Source organism: Macrotis lagotis, chromosome 2, assembly GCF_037893015.1.
Source record: "Macrotis lagotis isolate mMagLag1 chromosome 2, bilby.v1.9.chrom.fasta, whole genome shotgun sequence".
NCBI lineage: Eukaryota > Metazoa > Chordata > Mammalia > Peramelemorphia > Peramelidae > Macrotis > Macrotis lagotis.
In genome coordinates, this window is record NC_133659.1 from 80,076,787 (window position 1) to 80,095,107 (window position 18,321).

The 18,321-nt window shown below is 36.8% G+C and overlaps 1 protein-coding gene across 1 annotated transcript in view; it reads right to left on the bottom strand.

Annotated features, from left to right (window-relative positions):
• The window catches only part of NIBAN1 (niban apoptosis regulator 1), a 186,127-nt gene that overhangs the window by 8,660 nt on the left and 159,146 nt on the right, over positions 1 to 18,321 (bottom strand). The window contains exons 8-12 of the mRNA XM_074222223.1: positions 18,106 to 18,268; positions 11,644 to 11,831; positions 10,314 to 10,475; positions 8,210 to 8,320; positions 5,283 to 5,390 (exon numbers count right to left, since the gene is read on the bottom strand). Coding sequence (XP_074078324.1) covers positions 5,283 to 5,390; positions 8,210 to 8,320; positions 10,314 to 10,475; positions 11,644 to 11,831; positions 18,106 to 18,268 — 732 coding nt within the window. The remainder of the gene's footprint in view (positions 1 to 5,282; positions 5,391 to 8,209; positions 8,321 to 10,313; positions 10,476 to 11,643; positions 11,832 to 18,105; positions 18,269 to 18,321) is intronic.

Below are 18,321 nucleotides of genomic sequence, written 5' to 3' on the forward strand. Positions count from 1 at the left end.
ACTTGTTCTCAATGAACTCATGCTGATTTGTGTAAGTGGACTACTGATTATTTTGCTTCAATATACACTCCTAAATTTCATTGACTGGACCTCTGATTTCCTTAGTGATTTCCCAGATAAGAAAACAACCTCTGCAATGCAGATTAGCATCTGTTTCATAATCTACAGTTTTAGAATAACCTAGAGTCTCTGAGAGGTTAAATAACTTGTCTAGGCTTATACAGCCAGAGTTCATTAGAGGCAACCCTAGAGGCAGACTACATAACAAAAGAAAATAAAAACTCACTGCCTGAAGGATTGGAAATTAAACTTACACATACTCTAGATACAGACCTAACAAGACCCTTCACTGAATATGGTTTATTCTTCAGGAGTAATGGAAAAAATCCTTGGCTTGGATTCAATAGAAATGGGTTTGAATTCTGACTCTGTCACAAACTTCTTATATAACCTTGGTCAAGTCACTACCCCATTCTGAACCCCAGTTTTCTCACTTTAAAATAGGGAAGTTGGGGGAGAGATTAAAAATGAAATAAGGAGATTACAAAAAATAAAATAAATAAATTTGAGATTAAAGTCTTTTTTAACTCCAATTCTATTATTAAATGTCTAAATATCTCAACTAAGATGATCTAAAGACAGATTAATTTTAAATGACAAGAAAAAATATATTGCTTTTTGACTAAGGTAATGAATGAGTAGGGGAAAGAAGAGAGGTATTCCATTCATCATTGTTTATCTTAGACAAGTACATAACCTTTCCAGGAAGTTTGATCAAGGATCTCCTAAATTATTGTCAGGTGCTAGGACTGTCTTTGGTGTATAGACCCCAATAGAAATTATGTCCAGCAGTGAATGCTAGGTGTTCTCCAATAAACATATAAGAAGTGCAGGGTTAAGTCAGGAACTCTGTTGATATGAGTTCCTCACTGAGAATAAGCGAGCTCTCCTTAGGAATGCCTACAACTGGGTGATTTCCCTCATCATGATTTGTTAAGGGATTCCTTCTCTCTCTTCTCGTTTGACTTTGTTTCACTGTCATTCTTTGTTGCCCTTTTACAACAAAGAACCCTTAACTCTCATCTTTTCAAGGGTTAACAGCATGTGATAAAGTTCAGGATCAAAATGTACCAAATTATGTCCCTGATCAGCTTGCTAAACCTTGTAATTGCTCATGCTGGTGGATAAAGTTTCACCACAGATTGCTATGGAAGAAGCATCTGGCTTAGGGAGTCATTCAGCAATAGGATATGAAGGTATTTGCCTATAGGACACTGGTTTACAACAGGTGATCACCATTTAACAGCTGTTTACTGTTAAAGGCCACTTTGGCGGCCTTCATCCAGTTTCTTACTTAATTGCTGAATAGTTTGCAGCTGGCAATAATGGGATTTTTTTTTTACAGCAACCTCAGAGGACAGCCGAAGCATATATATATATATATATATATATGTAAGAATCATCCCCCCACACACACACATTATATGACTAACTATAAATGAGAGTTGCATTGATATAGTAGTCAGGGAGCTGATTTTGGAGTAGGGAACACCTGGGATTATTTCTGACCTTTGCCACATATTGGCTATATTATTTAATCTCATTTCAAATCCTTAATTGATCTAACTAGTTCATATCTCAATTAACTACTTGAGAAAGTCACCTATTCTTACTCACTTCTAACCTCTATTCAATTTATCTCCTGATCTCAGCATTAAATTGAAGATACTTTTGCTAAAATTACCAATGATTTTTCTGATTTACAAATTGAATGACCTTTTCTTAAACTTCATTTTTCTTGACACTGCAAGCTCTGTCATTTGATCACTTTTTCCTCTTGAATACTTTCTCCAGTCTAGTCTGTTGAAACTGTTCTCCCTAGGTTCTCTCCCTGATTGCTCCTTCTCAATCTCCTTTGCTAGCTATTACATCCATATCATGCCCATTATCTAGAGGTGCCTAGCCCACACTTTTTCCTGAACCCTCTTCTCTTTTGGAGGCAACTAGGTGGTACAGTGTAAACAGAACCAGCCCTGGAGTCAGGAGGACCTCAGAAAATTGAGACTTACTAGCTGTGTGACCTTGGACAAGTCACTTAACCCTAATTACCTTGCATCCAAGGCCATCTTTAGTCATCTTGATTTATATCTGATGACTTAGCACAGCAACCCCTCACTCACTTGCTCTTCATGGCATCACCTCCCTGATGTCATGGTCTTCTTGGAGAATGAAAGACAAACATCAATCAATATACTATCTAACTTGTGATCTCATCAGCTCCCATGGATTTAATTACCATGTCTCCTCAGATGATTCCCAGATCTATATACTTAACCTTTGTCTTTATCCATCTTTATCCAGATAATGCCATTATTACTGAATGTCTTTTTTTACATCTAAAACTGGATGACTCATCTCAAACTCAATGTGTCTCATACAGAACTCATTATCATTCTCCTCAAACTCCCTTCTCTTCCTAAATTTCCTATTACTTTTGAGGTTACCACCAAATTTTTCCCAGTCATTCACAGCCCTAATATCATCTTCAACTCAAATAGAGCTTCTACCTTTCAGAATAATGCTCCTGTATTGCTTCTTTCTACTCATACAGCTACCATATTGGTACAGGCCCTCTTCTCACCTTGCACCTAGGCAATAGTCTACTAAATGGTCTCACTGTCTCAGGTCTTTCTTCACTCGTCTGTCATCCAATGAACTTGGCTGCCAAAGTGCTTGTCCTAAACTATAGATCTAAATTACTTACTTCCCAATCCCCCAAAATTCTACCCCCACATTCCTTAAGCTATGACAGAACTGTGGAGGTCATTGGGTAAGGCAAACTCCTTATCTTGCAGCATTATTCATAGATAATTGGATTTTGAAAAAAGAACACTAGATTTTAATCAGAAAACTTATAAATTCTGGGTCTGTTATAGTAAATTAATTGTTCTGAATCTCATGTCTAATTTTATAATGGAGGTATCACAGAACCTCACAGATGGCAAACATTACAAAGTTTGAAGTCATTATATCTGATCTAGAATCTATTTGCAATAGGGATGACATGATCTATATTTCTAGATCAAATATAATTCCTCTGTTTAGCATATAAAGCTATTCACAACTTTGGCCCCCTCTTACCTTACCACTGCTCCAATCACTCATCATTCCAGCAGCACTGGCCTACTTGCTGTGTCTTCTATATGATATTGCTTCTTTAACTCTGTGCTTCATGTTGTCTGTGCCCCATGCTTGGAGTAATCTGATCCTTTACTTCTGCTTCTTAGGGTTGATGGCTTCTTTCAAGACTCAAATTTCACATCTAACAAGCAGTTTTCCCCAGTCCTGTCTCTGGTAGGACCTCCCTTCTGAGATTTCCTTTTATCTACTCTGTATGTAAATGGCATGTATATGTTTACATAGTGTCTCCTCCATTAGAAGGTGAACACCTTGAAGATCAGTAGCCATGTTTTTCCCTTTCTCGCCCTTGTACTTATTAGAGTTCTTGGCTCATGGTAAGCTCATAATAAATCTTTGTTGGCTGACAACCTCTAAGATTCTAAATTGCAGAAAAGTAGCAGTCTACCATGGTAGAAAGTTACTCACTGGGAATAAGTTTGGGGAGGAAAAATGATGCCCTTCAAATGGAAAGAGATTTTTTATGACAATACTATGCATGTGAAGAATATTAATGATTCAGTTTAAAAAATCCTCCAACTCTCAAAGTATAAGTTAATAGATTCATGAAATTCTGAAAAACTTGCTTGTTTTAAGATGGAAAAGTATCATCCTCACATCCTTATTCTCAACTATTTTCTCCCACATAATCTATTTGTGTAAATCAATGACTTCTAGGTCGTCACAATCCACATAGAAAACTATAAATAACCCAAAGACACCAAGGAGATCAGGGCTTCCAACAGATGCCTGAGTTTTTTCTTCCCATTGACTTGACTGTGAAGAGAAAGCTATCTTGGACTCCATTATAACCTTAATAATGAAGGACAGAGAAGATATTTATGGATGCCCCTTGTTATATAAAGTATCTTTTTAAAAGAACTACATATCCTTGTTGCATTTGGAGGAAATAGGACTTGATATATTGCATCTCAAATCTGTAGCAATAAAAACGTGGCAGCAAGGACCGATGGTGCTGAGTGTCCAAATAGAGTGATCTCCAAACTAAGAAATTGAAAGTAACCATTTTCATTGTCTTTGTCTGAAGGGAGCTTTAATGACTTAATAGTCAGAAGTTACTGTACTAAAATGTTTTACATACATCTCATTTGATCCTTATAACAGCCTTGGAAGGTGGTGTAATTATTACCACCTTCATTTTACAGTTGAGGGAACTAAGGCAAAGAGAGGTTAAGTAACTTTTTCAAAGTCACATAGCTAGCATGCAGCTGAAACTGGATTTGAACTCAGGTCGTCCTGACTCCAAGCCTAGCTCCTTAGCCATCAAGCTGACTTGAAGGTCTCTCTTAAGAACTTTGGAATTGATTGTGCAAGCATGAAAGACATTAAATAGGATCACCCAGCAAGGCATGCCTTCATCAGGGAGGGTGCTGTGCTCTAGGAACAAAGCAGAATTGAAGTAGCTCAAAGGAAATGTGAGATATGTGAGTTTAGAGAATCCACCCCAGGTGTTCAGATGGACTATTTATGCTCAAACTGTGAAAGTGCATTCTGAGCTGTATTGCTCTCATCAGCCACAGTAAGATATACTGTAACCTGTCTCTAAAATCATGATGTTGTTTTGGTCTTCTCTGTTAACAATAATCAAGAACCAACCTTCAAATTGCCTCTAGGGGTGGTTAGGTGGCACGGGCCCTGGAGTCAGGAGGACCTGAGTTCAAATCCAGTCTCAGACATTTAATAATTACCTAGCTGTGTGGCCTTGGGCAAGTCACTTAATCCCACTGCCTTGCAAAAACTAAAAAAAAACAAAAAACAAAAAACAAAAACAAACAAAACCAACAAACTGCCTCTAAACTCAGTTTAACAAATATTGATTGTATTGATTGGCTATTTCCTAACCTTTGCCTCTTAGAATTCCTACCTTCCTCTCTCCTCAAATTATTTTATATATGCTTCTCTGTTTAAGGAAAATGGAAGTAAAAATGGAAGCTCTAGGATAGCAAGGTTCATCATTAAGTGTTGTTTTGTCTTTGGCACTTGCCCACGGCCGATATTTAATGTGTGGTTGTTGACCTGCAGTATATTGGAATCTTAATGGAACACAAATGTGGGCTCTTTAAGAGTAATATATTCAATCTTACTGGTTTGCACGTTGATGCCAAAGCCTTTTGCATTGTGGGCAGTGTGATCTGAACCAACGCTTCCTGAAATAGCTTCTTCCGGATGGTGCTGCTATCATAATCATATTGCTGTCAATACAAAGACAGAAGCATATGTTAAATAATAACACCACAGTTTGATGAAACTTTTCTTTAAAAAAATCCACAGTGACAAAACACCCAACAACCCACATCATCTCACTTTCTTATTTTTGGCATGGTATTTATTTTCTAAGTATTTCACAGGGTTTTCCCCAGGTAATTCCTTGGTAAAGTATTTAATAATTATGATGATGATAACTGTGGAAAAACTGTGTAATGTATCATTGTTAGTTGCAAAAATTTAACAACTGCTCAGTGTCTAAAAAGATAAGATCAAATGGCTAAGAGTACCAAAAGGTTAGTTTCCTTTATAAAATAGCATGATAGATCTCAAAACTATAAATGGAAACATCAAAATATGATTGAGAATTAAATCAATTTTGTTGAAACTAGAGTCTAAAATAAGAGTGTGGTTTGTAGCTGCCTTGATATATCAAAATTCAAAAATGTTTAAATAGATATCATATTATATATTAATAACATCATACCTCTATGGAAAAATTAAGTTACCATTATTATATAGCATTTTAAGGTATACAAAATGCTTTACAAATATTATTTCATTTTATCATCACAACAACTCAGAGAAGCAGATACTATCATCACTCCTATTTTACAGATGAGGAAGTCAAGGCAGATAGAGATTATGTAATTTGCTCAGGGTATCTGAAGTCACCTTGAACTCCTTATTCCAGATCTAGCTCTAAATCTATTGTAACACATAGTTGTTTTTGAAAGAAAAGCTTTCAAAATTAAAGACCTAAAGCTAAAATTTAAAACACTTGAGAATAGAAGGATGCATTTATCATCTCTTTTATTCTGACTGATACCAGAATTTTCTTAAAAATGATTTAATGAGTTTATAGAAGATGAATTTATATTTCAATGCTTTTATCCAATTGTAAGAAGCAGACAGTTTTATATCTATGCATGAGTTCACAAAATTCTAACTATAAAAGAAGCAGACTAGCAACTTGTCCTTGGGCTTTACAATTATTGGAACCCCATTAAAAAAACAGCAAGAACAATAAGGATGATGATGATGATAAAAGCAATAGTAACTGGCATTTCTGTGGTTCTATATAGGGACAAAATGCTTTATATTCGTTGTCTCATTTGATTTTCAATAAATATTGGAGATAAGTAATATGAATATTATTAATCCAATTTTAAGGATAAGTAAATGGAGACTTGAGAGGGTATGAGTATTGCCCTTTTTGGATCACATGATTGGTAAGTCAAGGACTCTTTCTGATAGCTGCTGCTGACTCAATCCAACTGGAGGAAAACTGAAGCCTGACAAAATGAAGTTGCTTTCCCCACAACCCAAGTGAATTTGGGAACAGGATTAGGTTTTTAAGTTCATATCTAATAATGTCTGTCTTTCATTTTGAAGAAGACCATGACATCAGGGAGGTGATACTACGATAAGCACATGAATTGGGTTTGAGTGAGAGGGTGCTATGCTGTCACTAGTTTCACTTTCTCCTTCAGAGCCATCTGGGTCCAGTGGCTTGATATGTATCAGGATGACTAGAAATGGCCCTGAATATGGGGCAAACACAGTTAAGTACCTTGCCCAAGGTCTAGTAAGTGTCAGAGGTTGGATTTGAACTCTGTTCCTCCTGACTCCAAGACCAGTGTTCTATCCACTGTATCATCTAGATGCCCTAAATTCATGTCTAACAACTTTCTGCATCAATAAATTCAATTTTGCAGGAGCAAGAGCCTAAGATAAAAGTATAGTCTATAGCACTTGACACAATATTAACATATAAAAATTCAAATTTAAATTACAAAGTAATATTGCTTTTAATGCCAATGTTTTGGCCTCCAGTGCTCTTGCCAATATGACTTTACATTTTAAGAATCAATTTTGCCTTCACATCTGCTCTGGTCTATTGCCTTGGTAGATGCAATTTAGAACCACTTTAACAAGTTACTAAATTAGGTTTCTTTCCTTGAAAATGAATAAAACATACTAAAATTAAATGATTTCATCTGGCAAGCTCTCTGGACCAATCTAGGGTTATATTAAGCCATCATTTCATAACTTTCTTTTGAAAAGTAATGCTGCCAAAGTAGTTCCACAAGGATCCACCAGATGGCAGAGCAAACACAAAAGCCCCACAATGGGGGAAAATCTTGACCAAATTATTTGGTGATAATTATTAAAGTGTTTGAAAAGGTGTGTGTGGGGGGGGGAATAGGGAGGGGGGGAAAGGGTGGGGAATAGAGACAGATTAAAAAGAAAGAGGAAGGGAAGGATAGGAGAGGGATGGAAAGGGAAAAGAAAATCAGTCGGGAGGGAAAAGCATAGCTGTCTTCAATTATAAGAGGGATTAATTAGTATGTGGAAAGGGAATTAGATTTGTTCTGCTTGACCACAGAAGAGGCTAAACTAGAAGCAATTAATGTGTGGAAATTGCAACAAGTCAGATTTTTGACTCATGGTTTGAAAAAAACTTTCTAACAATGAGAGCTCCAAAACAGTGGAATAGTTGCCTCAGGAATTAAAGAATGGATGATAGATCAATCACTTATTGAGGATGAATAAGATCAAAAGTGATTCTTGTTCAGTTACAAACTCTGAGATTCCTGCCAACTATTAAGATTCTGTGAAAGAAAGAGAAGTAAAGGGAGGGAGATAAAAAGAGCCACAGTCTTTATATATATGTGTATATATATATATATATATATATATACATATATATATATATATGTATATATATATATATATATATATATATATATATGTATGTAAATACACACACAATGCTTTCATTGAAAGGAGGGAGATATTTTACCTTTAAGACTCGTCTCTTGACTTTTTCAATGGCTGTTGAGATTTTGGACACATCTCCTTGTTGATGGGGAGCCAGAAGCTGCTCAAAGGTATAGACTGCATTTTCCATGAGCTAGAAATCAAAGCCAAAATAGGAATAGAATCAGAGTGGCATCATTAATTGGAAGTGCTGTTTCTATGTTCTACAACATTCAGTTGGCTCCCCCACCCTCCTCCCTTATCCCACCTCCACTATCTAAATCAGGACAGTTCCTGAAGTAAGAAAAATCTGGTTCTCTAGGCACTGCTCCAAGGCTGACCAAGGACAATAACTTCTGGTTATGATAACCTAAAATCCTCTAGATGTGACTGTCTTCTGAAATGTCTCTAAATTAGCCAGGATGGTAAGAGGTGGTATTTTCACTTGGGATTTTTTTTCTGATGAACTTTTCTAATTTGAATGGAATCATCAAATCAACTATCATTTATTAAATGCCTACTATAAATCCTGAATTGAATTAGGTGCTGGGGATGTAAAGACAAAAAAGAAAGCATTTTTGTTCTCAAGAAGTTTATATTCTAGGAGAATATTAACTTATTCACAAGTAAAAAAATACAGAATATAATACAAAGTGATGGGGGGGGCATTTCCTGGGGTAATCAGGAATCCCTTGTTGGGAGCTGGGAGTAACAAGGGCTGAAGGGAGAGAACATACTAGTCATGAAAGGGAGCATCCAAAGGCATATAGAGGGAAGAGCAAGAAAGTCAGTTTGGCTGCAATTTATGATATATGAGAGAGAGAAAAAGGTGTAACTAGCCTGGAATGAGAGACTGGACCCAAGATGTAAAGGGCTTAGTACCAAATAAAGTTAAGATTTTATCCTAAAGGCAATGGGAAGCAACTGAAGATTCTTGAGCAGAGGAGTAAAACGGTCAGTCTTGCTCTTTAGGAAAAATCAATTTGGCAGCTTCATAGAGTATGTATGAATTGGAGAAGGGAGAGATCAATTAGAAGGCTACTGCAGTAGTCTAAGTGAGAAGTGATAAAAACCTGAGTGACCTTGTGGTGATATATATAAAGGTGGTCCAAGCAAGCACGAGGAAAATTTGAAGAAGGGATGGTTTGGGGGGAAGGATGAGTTCTGTTTTGTATGTGATTAGTTTGAGATTGCTATGGGACATCCCGTTCAAAATGTGCAGTGGGAAGTTCTGTGATATAGTAGGCAATTTCCTACCCCACTCTCTTCCCCACCATGGTTTAAGAAATAGCTGATGACTAGATATGTAGATTTTTTTTAACAATTTTTGAGATGATTAGGATTAAGTGACTTGCCCAGGGTCACACAGTTACTAAAGTGTCTGAGGTCATATTTGAACACAGTTCATCCTGACTCCAGGGCTAGTGCTCTATCCATTGCACCACCTGGCAGACAGATTGTAACTGAACTATGGGAGCTGATGAGATCACCTGGGGAGAGATCTAGCGTAGAACAAGGGGAAGAAAAGAGAAAACAGGAAAGGAGCACTGGGAGGGAAATCACAATTACGATTTGGATAATAAGTGAATGAAGGAGAACGAAAATGAGTGGTTACATAGGTCAGAGGAGAATCAGGAGAAAGCAATGTCATAAAAACCCAGAGAGAAGAAGGAATATCTGGGAGGATCTTGTGTTCTCTCCTGGCTCCAGTTTGTGCATTCTCTATAATCTGCCCCAGGTGGGAGTGTAAGTAAGGATAGCTACACTTCAATTTTTGTTTGTTGAATGAAGCTCATTAAATAGAATTCTATTCAACTTAATTCTAACAGCTTTAATTCTGCTCTACTGATTCCTAGTGGGTGAAAAGCACTCAGAATTATTGTTCCTACTTTTCCTTTTTTACTATTTCCTCTTCCCTCTGGAATTTTTCATTTCTTGTTAGTGGTCAAAAAAGCAGGATCTGAAGTGGTAGTGGTAGAAGCATGCTTTGAGCTCATAGCATTGGGGAGAAACCATAATGGAAATTTTCTTTCTCCCCAACCCTCTTCCTTTAGGACTGGATATATTTGTTCTCCATTTGGTATCTTGATCTGCTGCCCCTTCCACAATCCCTGCCACTCCCAGGGGAATGATTTTGTTTCACTTACTTCTTGCATGTAGTTTTGGGTTCTCTGTACCACCAGATCAATATGGGGGAACTTGAAGCGACTCTTGAGGTCTTGGAGATGTTCTTGGAGCAGGTCAACTTTCAGGTAACAAGGTTCCATCTTCACTGAATTTAGTGGAAGATTCATGAGCTGGTCCAAGTGCTTTAATTTGATAAAGAAACAAAATAATCTTGAGGTAGGGGAGGCTGCAAGTATTTTTATAAAGATAAGAACTCTGTTGATTCTTGGTGGGTGAAAAGTACCCAGAATCATTGCTCCTGCTTTCCATTTTTATTTTTTTTTATTTAAGGCAATGGGGTTAAGTGACTTGCCGAAGGTCACACAGCTAGGCAATTATTAAATGTCTGAGGCTGGATTTGAACTCAGGTTCCAGGGCCAGTACTCTATCCACTGAGCCAACAAGACGCCCCCTTTGCTTTCCCTTCTTACTATTTTCTCTTTTCTCCAGAATTTTTCTTTAGGGAATGGGTGGAAGTGGTTCCTGGAATTAAGATAACTTTATTGGTAGAAGACATTTAGAGCTGTGGAGAAATCCCAGTTCTAGCTACTCCCTGTAGAGCTTCAGGAAAGTACAGGTTGTAGAATTTCAAAGTTGGAGAGGGCATCAGAATTCTACCAGGCCAACGAATACCTGAACAGGAATGCCATTGATAGCTTTACTTGGTCTGCCTCTAAAATTTCCACTGATAAAAGATTCACTACCTCTGGAGGCAATTCATTTTACTTTGGGATAGCTCTAATTATTAGAAAGTTTCTCCCTTACTCTGAACCTAAAAATGATTTCTGGCACAATTATTGTAAAAGGGATGATTTAGATTACTTAGAAAGGGAAGCAATGATGGTGCCTTGCTTTCATCAAGAACAACTCATAGCAGACAATTTTCTTTTTAAAGATCAAGAGAATGACAGAGAGATTCCTGCAGCCAGGAATTTTATGTCTCTCGTAGCATTCTTTTGTGAAAAATAAAAAAAAAATGTAGGTCAAATGATTGTACAGTTAGGTGAATTTAGATCTGTTTGGATGATTAGGTCCCAAGAATGGTGACTGATAGTTCAATATCCCCTGGAGGGCAGTCTCTGAAAGGATAGTTCAAAAATCTGACCTTTTATTATCATTAAAGACACTTGTCATTATACTTAGAATGATGGCAAGTTCTCAAGTGAAAAATCATTATCCCAAACTTTCTCAGTGCCATATTTATATAATGTAATCCATTAAAAAAATTCAAACAGAGCTCTGCCAAGATGAGAACTCCTCAAATACTCATATTGTCCATCACCAACTGGCAGTTCCACTTTATTTCTTTACCTTCTTGAGCTGAGCAGGATCTTGGTTAGTCTGGAAATTTTGACTGATGTCATTCACCTCTTTTTCAAAGAGGGCCCGGACCTCACTGAACCCAGAACTCACTGGCCCCATGAGTTCCTCCAAGATGGAAGATAGGAATGGCTGCACACTCTCTGCGCAAATTCTCCCAGCAGGTTCAGCCACCAAGACTGAGTTAGGAAAGAAAGAGTCAAGAGTTTAGGATAGTCATAGAAATGGCTGCAGAAAAACCAAAAGTCAGGTCAGACTAGCATATGACAAGGTACTCCAGCAGCTGTCCTGGGCTTCCTGACAGCCCCATCCCACTGCCATGCCAAACCTATTTGCTATTCGTTTTACCCAGCTTTACTCCCAAGTGATCACTGTCTTATTGAGCAGTTATCTTATTATAGCTATTTTTCAAAATCCCTTTTCCTCCCATACTTGCTTTTGTCCTAGGTTAGAAAAAAAGATTTCTTTTATTTCTTGCAAACATGCAAAGAAGGTAATTTATACCTGATACAAAAGGAAAAAATTCTGAAACCCCACACTTCTGGATATTTCACCATACTTTTGAATTCACTTAAATAATACTGGAAAATATTGCAAAAGATAGTGAGCTACAGTGGATAGAGAACCTCAGGGACAAGAAGAACTGAATTCAAATCCTACTTCTGATGATACTGGCTTATGATCTTGGGAAAATCATATAACCTTTAATAACTTAGATAACTTTACAATCCTTTAAGTTGCAAAATGGAGGCTGAGCAACACTAATAAAGGGAGTTTCATCATAAGGAGTTTTCTATCCACAGAAGAGTTCCATTCCAATAGATATATAGATACGTACACACACAGACACAAACATACACACAAGTATGTATATACACAAACATGCATATATGTAGTTCCAACTATATAATACTATAATTACTTTTAAAATGAAGGGGTCATTTCTAGCACTACTATGCTCTGTTTCCTTCTGAAATTACTTTGTATATATTATATTCATTTATCTGCATGCCTGTTACATCCTCCCAGTAGAATATATATATATATTCTACTTTTTTTGTCTTTCTAACCCCAATTTCTAGGATAGAACCTTGCACATCAATTCCTCCATAAATACATGGGAAAGGGGCAGCTAGGTGGCGCAGTGGATAGAGCACTTAATAATTACCTAGCTGTGTGGCCTTGTGCAAATCACTTAACCCTGTTTACCTTGCAAAAACCTAAAAAGCAAACAAACAAAAAAAAACAAACCCAAGTATATGGGAAAGAATTAGAACTTCCATTGGTCAATAAAATGATTGTTTAATAAAGGTTTTTTTCTAAAGAAAAATATTATAAATATAATTTGAATGTCCAGGCAGCTATTAACTAGTAAAACAATTTGCTATGAAAACAGGAGAATAATAACATTCACAATAGTAATTCTAAAAAGCATGCAATTAAAATATTAGAACAGTCATGAAGGGTAATCTTGAAAAAAGAAAATCTGAGCTCTACAACAGTATCTAACCTGCTGAGCTAGTGGTCGAGCCAAGGGGTGGAGTTAATTTTTAATTTGGAGGCAGAGTGAGGTGTGAAGCAGTCAGAGGTGGAGAATGGTGATGGACAATTCAAAGAAGTCATTTTATATCTTCCCAGATGAGAGAGAGCTCTCCTCACTGCAAATTCCTTTAGTATTTTGTTTGTGCCTTTTAAATCACATTTAAAACGATATAACAGGGGGCAATTAAGTGGTATAGTGAATAGAACACAAGTCCCAGAGTCAGGAAAATCTGAGTTCAAAAACAGCCTTAGACATTTACTAGCTGTGGGATCATGGGCACATCATTTAACCCTGTTTGCTTCAGTTTCCTCATCTGTAAAATGAGTTGGAGAAGGAAATAACAAACCACTCCAGTATCTTTGCAAAGAAAATGGCTAATGGAGTTACAAAGAGTTGGAAATGACTGAAATGAATGAATAACAATAGCACCATAAATTACACAAAGCACTTTACATATATTGGCTTTTTTTGGTCCTTATGTAAGAGTGTGCACCAAAGCTGGTAGGTGGTGTCATAGCGAGCAAATAGCCAGACCTAGAGTCAGAAAGACATGGTTTAAATCCAGCTCAGACACTATTTGTGTAACCCTGGGCAAGCTGTGTAATCTCTGTTTACTTGTTTCCTCAGCTTTAAGATGGGGATGATATATCCCCAGGATTGTTGTCAGGCTAAAATGAGATAATATTTGTAAAGTGTTTAACATGATTCCTGTCACATAGGAAGATCTACATAAACGCTAGCTGTTATTATTATTATTATTAGATATACTTTGACTAGTGGAAAGGGGCAGGGAAAAGGAGACAGGAAAAGGCAGCTAAAAAAGGAAAAATACTCCTGGGATAAAGATGAATGAAATGTCCAGTTTTCCAACATCTAATCTGCATAAAAAAGGATTAAGGAGGATTAGGGAATGGAACTTGAAGGGGTAGAGGCAAGAAGAAGGTAGTTGGCACGTTCAAAAAAAGAGAAATAATTAGGTTATGCAAATTGGTACAACAATATGGTGGAATTGATGAAACAGAAAATTGGTATAAAGCTAAAGGAAAGGTGGATATGGTTGGGGCTTTGGCCATGGGTGGAATTGTTGAAACAAAGGAAAGGAATTTGGGTGAAGTTGCTATAAAAAGTTTTAGCTAGCTGCTTAAGCTTGAACACCCAGAATTTTAGCATATACAAGTTGAAGAAGCAAGACTGAAGAAGAGGGAAAATTGTATATGGATTTGTAGCGAATATGTGATATTTTCATTTCTGCCACAGACAAGTGGCTGAAATTTATGTGATAAGAGTAGGTTCTTCCTCCTGGTGAAGGAAGGAATTTTTTTAATGCCCCTTCATTTTTTAAGTTGTTAGGGAGAATGAAACTTCCTAAAGAAATGAGAAATAAGTATTCAATGAGAAAGATGGAGACTTGAGGATGAAGAGGGGAAGCTTGATCCTTTTTCAGAATGATGGAAATGGAAGTATAGACAAAGGAGAAATGACAGAAAAAGGATAGTTATACAATTAATGGGGGGGGGGGGATTTGAGGTCCATCCTGAACAGGAAAGAGCCGGATTAACAAAAAGCAATTGTTTTTTGTTCCAAGGACCAAATATAGGAGAGAAGCAGTCTAGTGAAAGATTATTTTGTTAAGGGAAGAGGAAAAAGAGAAGAGTAATAGAAGTTGGTAATTCCTTGCTCAGAGGTTTTCAGGAAGTTATTTGTTGACCTATAACAATGCAAAGGTCTGCTGCTCTCCTCAGGCATGTGTCCAACACATAACTACCCACTTCTGGTGATTCATATGGGCACAAGTGACACTTTAAGAAGGAATAAAATATTGTCAATGATTATAAGGCCCTGGGCAAGAAAGGGGGAGTTTCTCTCACTGCTGCCCATTGAAGGCAAGGAATGCAGAAGAGAACAATTAATTTGGGAAGTGAACAGCTGACAATGGGAAGTGAATTTCTGGATCATGGCTTACAATACAGGGCTGACAGATTCTTGGCTAGAGATGGAGTGAACCAAAGATTGGTAAGAATGTTTTTAACTGGTATCATATAAATCTGTAAAATGCTCTAAATTTAAAAAAAAAATGAAGAGACAAAAGACATTATATTTATATCCTCAGAAGCATAGGAAGGAAATATAAGTGACTGAGAATTTCAAAAATTCATAGGAGATTCATAGGAGAAATTTAAAAGCTAGAAATTCAGAGGAGACAAAAATTTAGAGACAGAAGTAAAATCTGATTCTAACACATAAAAATATACAAACATACTCCTATCTTTCTAGTCTTCCTATAGCTTATCCCCCCTCTCCCAGTACTCTTAACTCCAATGATCCTGGCCCCCTGTCTGTACCCTAGACCTCCTCTCTCAGATCTGAGAATTTTCTTTGCTTCTCTGCCATGCTTGGAATGTCTTATTTCCCTGGCTTCCTTCAAGTCCCAACTAAAATCTCATTTTATACTTGAAGCCTTCCCCTGATACCTCTTAATTCTTGTGCCTTCCCTCTGTAAATTATGTCCTATTTATCCTGTATATAGCTTGTTTTGTATTTTTTGCTTGCATGTCTGACATGTAGACTAGATTTGGGGAAAGCAGATTTCAAAGGAAACACAGGTAGGATCAAATGAACTGAAGGGAAGTCAACCCAGGAGGGATGAGAAATGCTCAAGAATGATATTTCTGAAGACAGAAAGGGGAACAATTCCATTGAAGAGAGAAAAAATGGGATTTGAAGAGATTGATATTGATGCATAGGGAATCTACTGACAAATTTAGATTTTTTTTACAAGAAATGTGCAGAAAAATGGAAGAAAGTCTAGGTATCAAAAGATGAATATAAAAGCATGGCCTAGTTCTGGAAAAAAATGACAAAAAAAAGGTGATTTTTTAGTTAGTTGAGGAAATAAAGGATGAAAGAAGGCTTAATTTTTGCTTTGAGTTGATAGGATGATTATAATTGACAAAATAGAGAAGGCATAGTTGCCTAACTCTTTATCCTGTTTTAGTTTTCTCTGCAAAAGAGAATGATCTTCACCCTGAAAATGAAAGAACAAAAATAACTAACATTGAATTGATACCCAAGGTAAGTAAAGGGTCAGTGAGAGAATACCTGGCTGCTTTTGATGTCGCCTGGCTCAGATGGCCTACATCCTTGGGTACTGAAAGCACAAGTAGATATGACTGCTAAGTCACTCTTATTGATATTTGAAAGATAGTGGAAAATGGATTGTAGTACTAAAAGATTTGAAAAGAGCAACATCTTTCTGATTTTTTTAAAACAAGAAGAGAATAGTACCTTCAAATTATGGACCAGTCAATTTGACTTCTATTCCAGGTTTGAATTCTGGAATGGAGTAAAAATATCTTTGCTGAACATTTAGAAAGCAATGTAGTAATTACAAGTTTCCAGCATGGCTTCATCAAGAACACATTCCAGCTTAAGTCCATCTCCTTTTTTGACAGAATTACTAGGCTACTATATGTTACAGATATAATTTGCATAGATTCGTAGCAAAGTTTCTGATAAATCAGATCATAATATTTTTGTGGCGATAAGGAGAAATGTGGATTGATCAACATGAATCAATCACTTGGACTCAGAACTATTTGGAAAACTGGACTCAAAGTTATTCAGGGCTCAACGTCAACGTGATAGACAGATCTCTAGTGAAATGCCTAGGAATCTGGGCTAATCTTATGTGCTTAACATTTTTATGAATGATTTAGATAAAGACACAGATGGTATGCTCATCTGATTTGCAAATGAAATAAAGCTGGGATGGAGAGCACAAAAATGACCAAATTCAGATCCAGAAAGTACTGGCCAGGCTAGATCATTGGACTGAATCTAATGATACAAAAACTAATAGGAATGAATGTAAAATACTACCCTTGGGCAGAAAAATTCAACTTTACAAGTATAAGATAGGGGTTGGACTGCAGTCTTTCTAAAAATGAGTATTTTGGGACCTAAGAGGGACCTGGCTTCCAGGAATAGAAAAGGGATAAAATCCCACTATCATCTATTTTTGTCAGACTTCACCTGGAGCAATGTGGTTGGTTTTGAGCACCACAGTTTAAAAAATGGCACTGAAAAACTGGAGAATGTCCACAGAAGGATGGTAAATGATCTTGAGTTCATGATTGGGCATATTTTACCTAGAGAAGGAAAGAGGGACACAATAGCCATCCCTTAAGTTTCTGAGGGGCGGTTATTCATTCTTTTTTGGTCCCTAAGGGCTGAACCAGGAATAACTGGGAGGAGGTGGGAATTGCAAGGAGACAAGTTTAGCCTTGATATCAAGAAAACTTACTAACAATTACAGTTGTCCAAAATAGAATGGGCTGCTTCAAGACTTCTTTAAATGTCTTCAAGCAGAGACTAGATGGTTATTTGTTGGCTATGTTGCAGTAGGGATTCCATAAAATCAAATTCTGTGATTCATATTCTGTGACTGATAATGGTAATACACACACACACACACACACACACACACACAATACACACAATACACAAGTCAGAGAAATTTTAGAGATGACAGGAAGTCAGCCACTATAGGCTTTGGAGTAGTGGAGGGAACTGTGTCTTCTGAAGCCGTGTATTGGAGGTGAGAATTGGAGAAGGGAGAGAAATTAAATCACAAACTCAGAAAGAATCTCAGAGGCTACCTAGTCCAAAAAAATGTCAAAGGTGATTTTTCTCCCTCTCACTTGCTATGCAGCATGAAAACTGTCTTAAACAATTTAATTATTACCCAAACTCATTTGTTTCAGGCATACTATAGGATTATAGCAATGTATAGCTTAATCAATTAAAAGGTTTATGACTTGAAGTCATAAGAACATCATGGGTTTAATAATATGTCTCCAGAGAACAGCTCTGAAATGACCCTATAAAGAAGATCACATTATATCTCCTACCTTTGATTTTTCCAGCTAAGAAGTTCTTTGAGTTCACAATCTGATCCATATCTGAGCGAATGGTCCCTTCCAGATCCTTTGTCAGAGTTCTGCATTCCTCTTTCAAAGCACTTAATCCTTCTGAAACTTGATGCTGGACCAAATTATAGGCTTCTTCTAAAATCTATAACAAGACATAACATATAAGTCAGTGTTCTGCACTGTACAAACTATGGT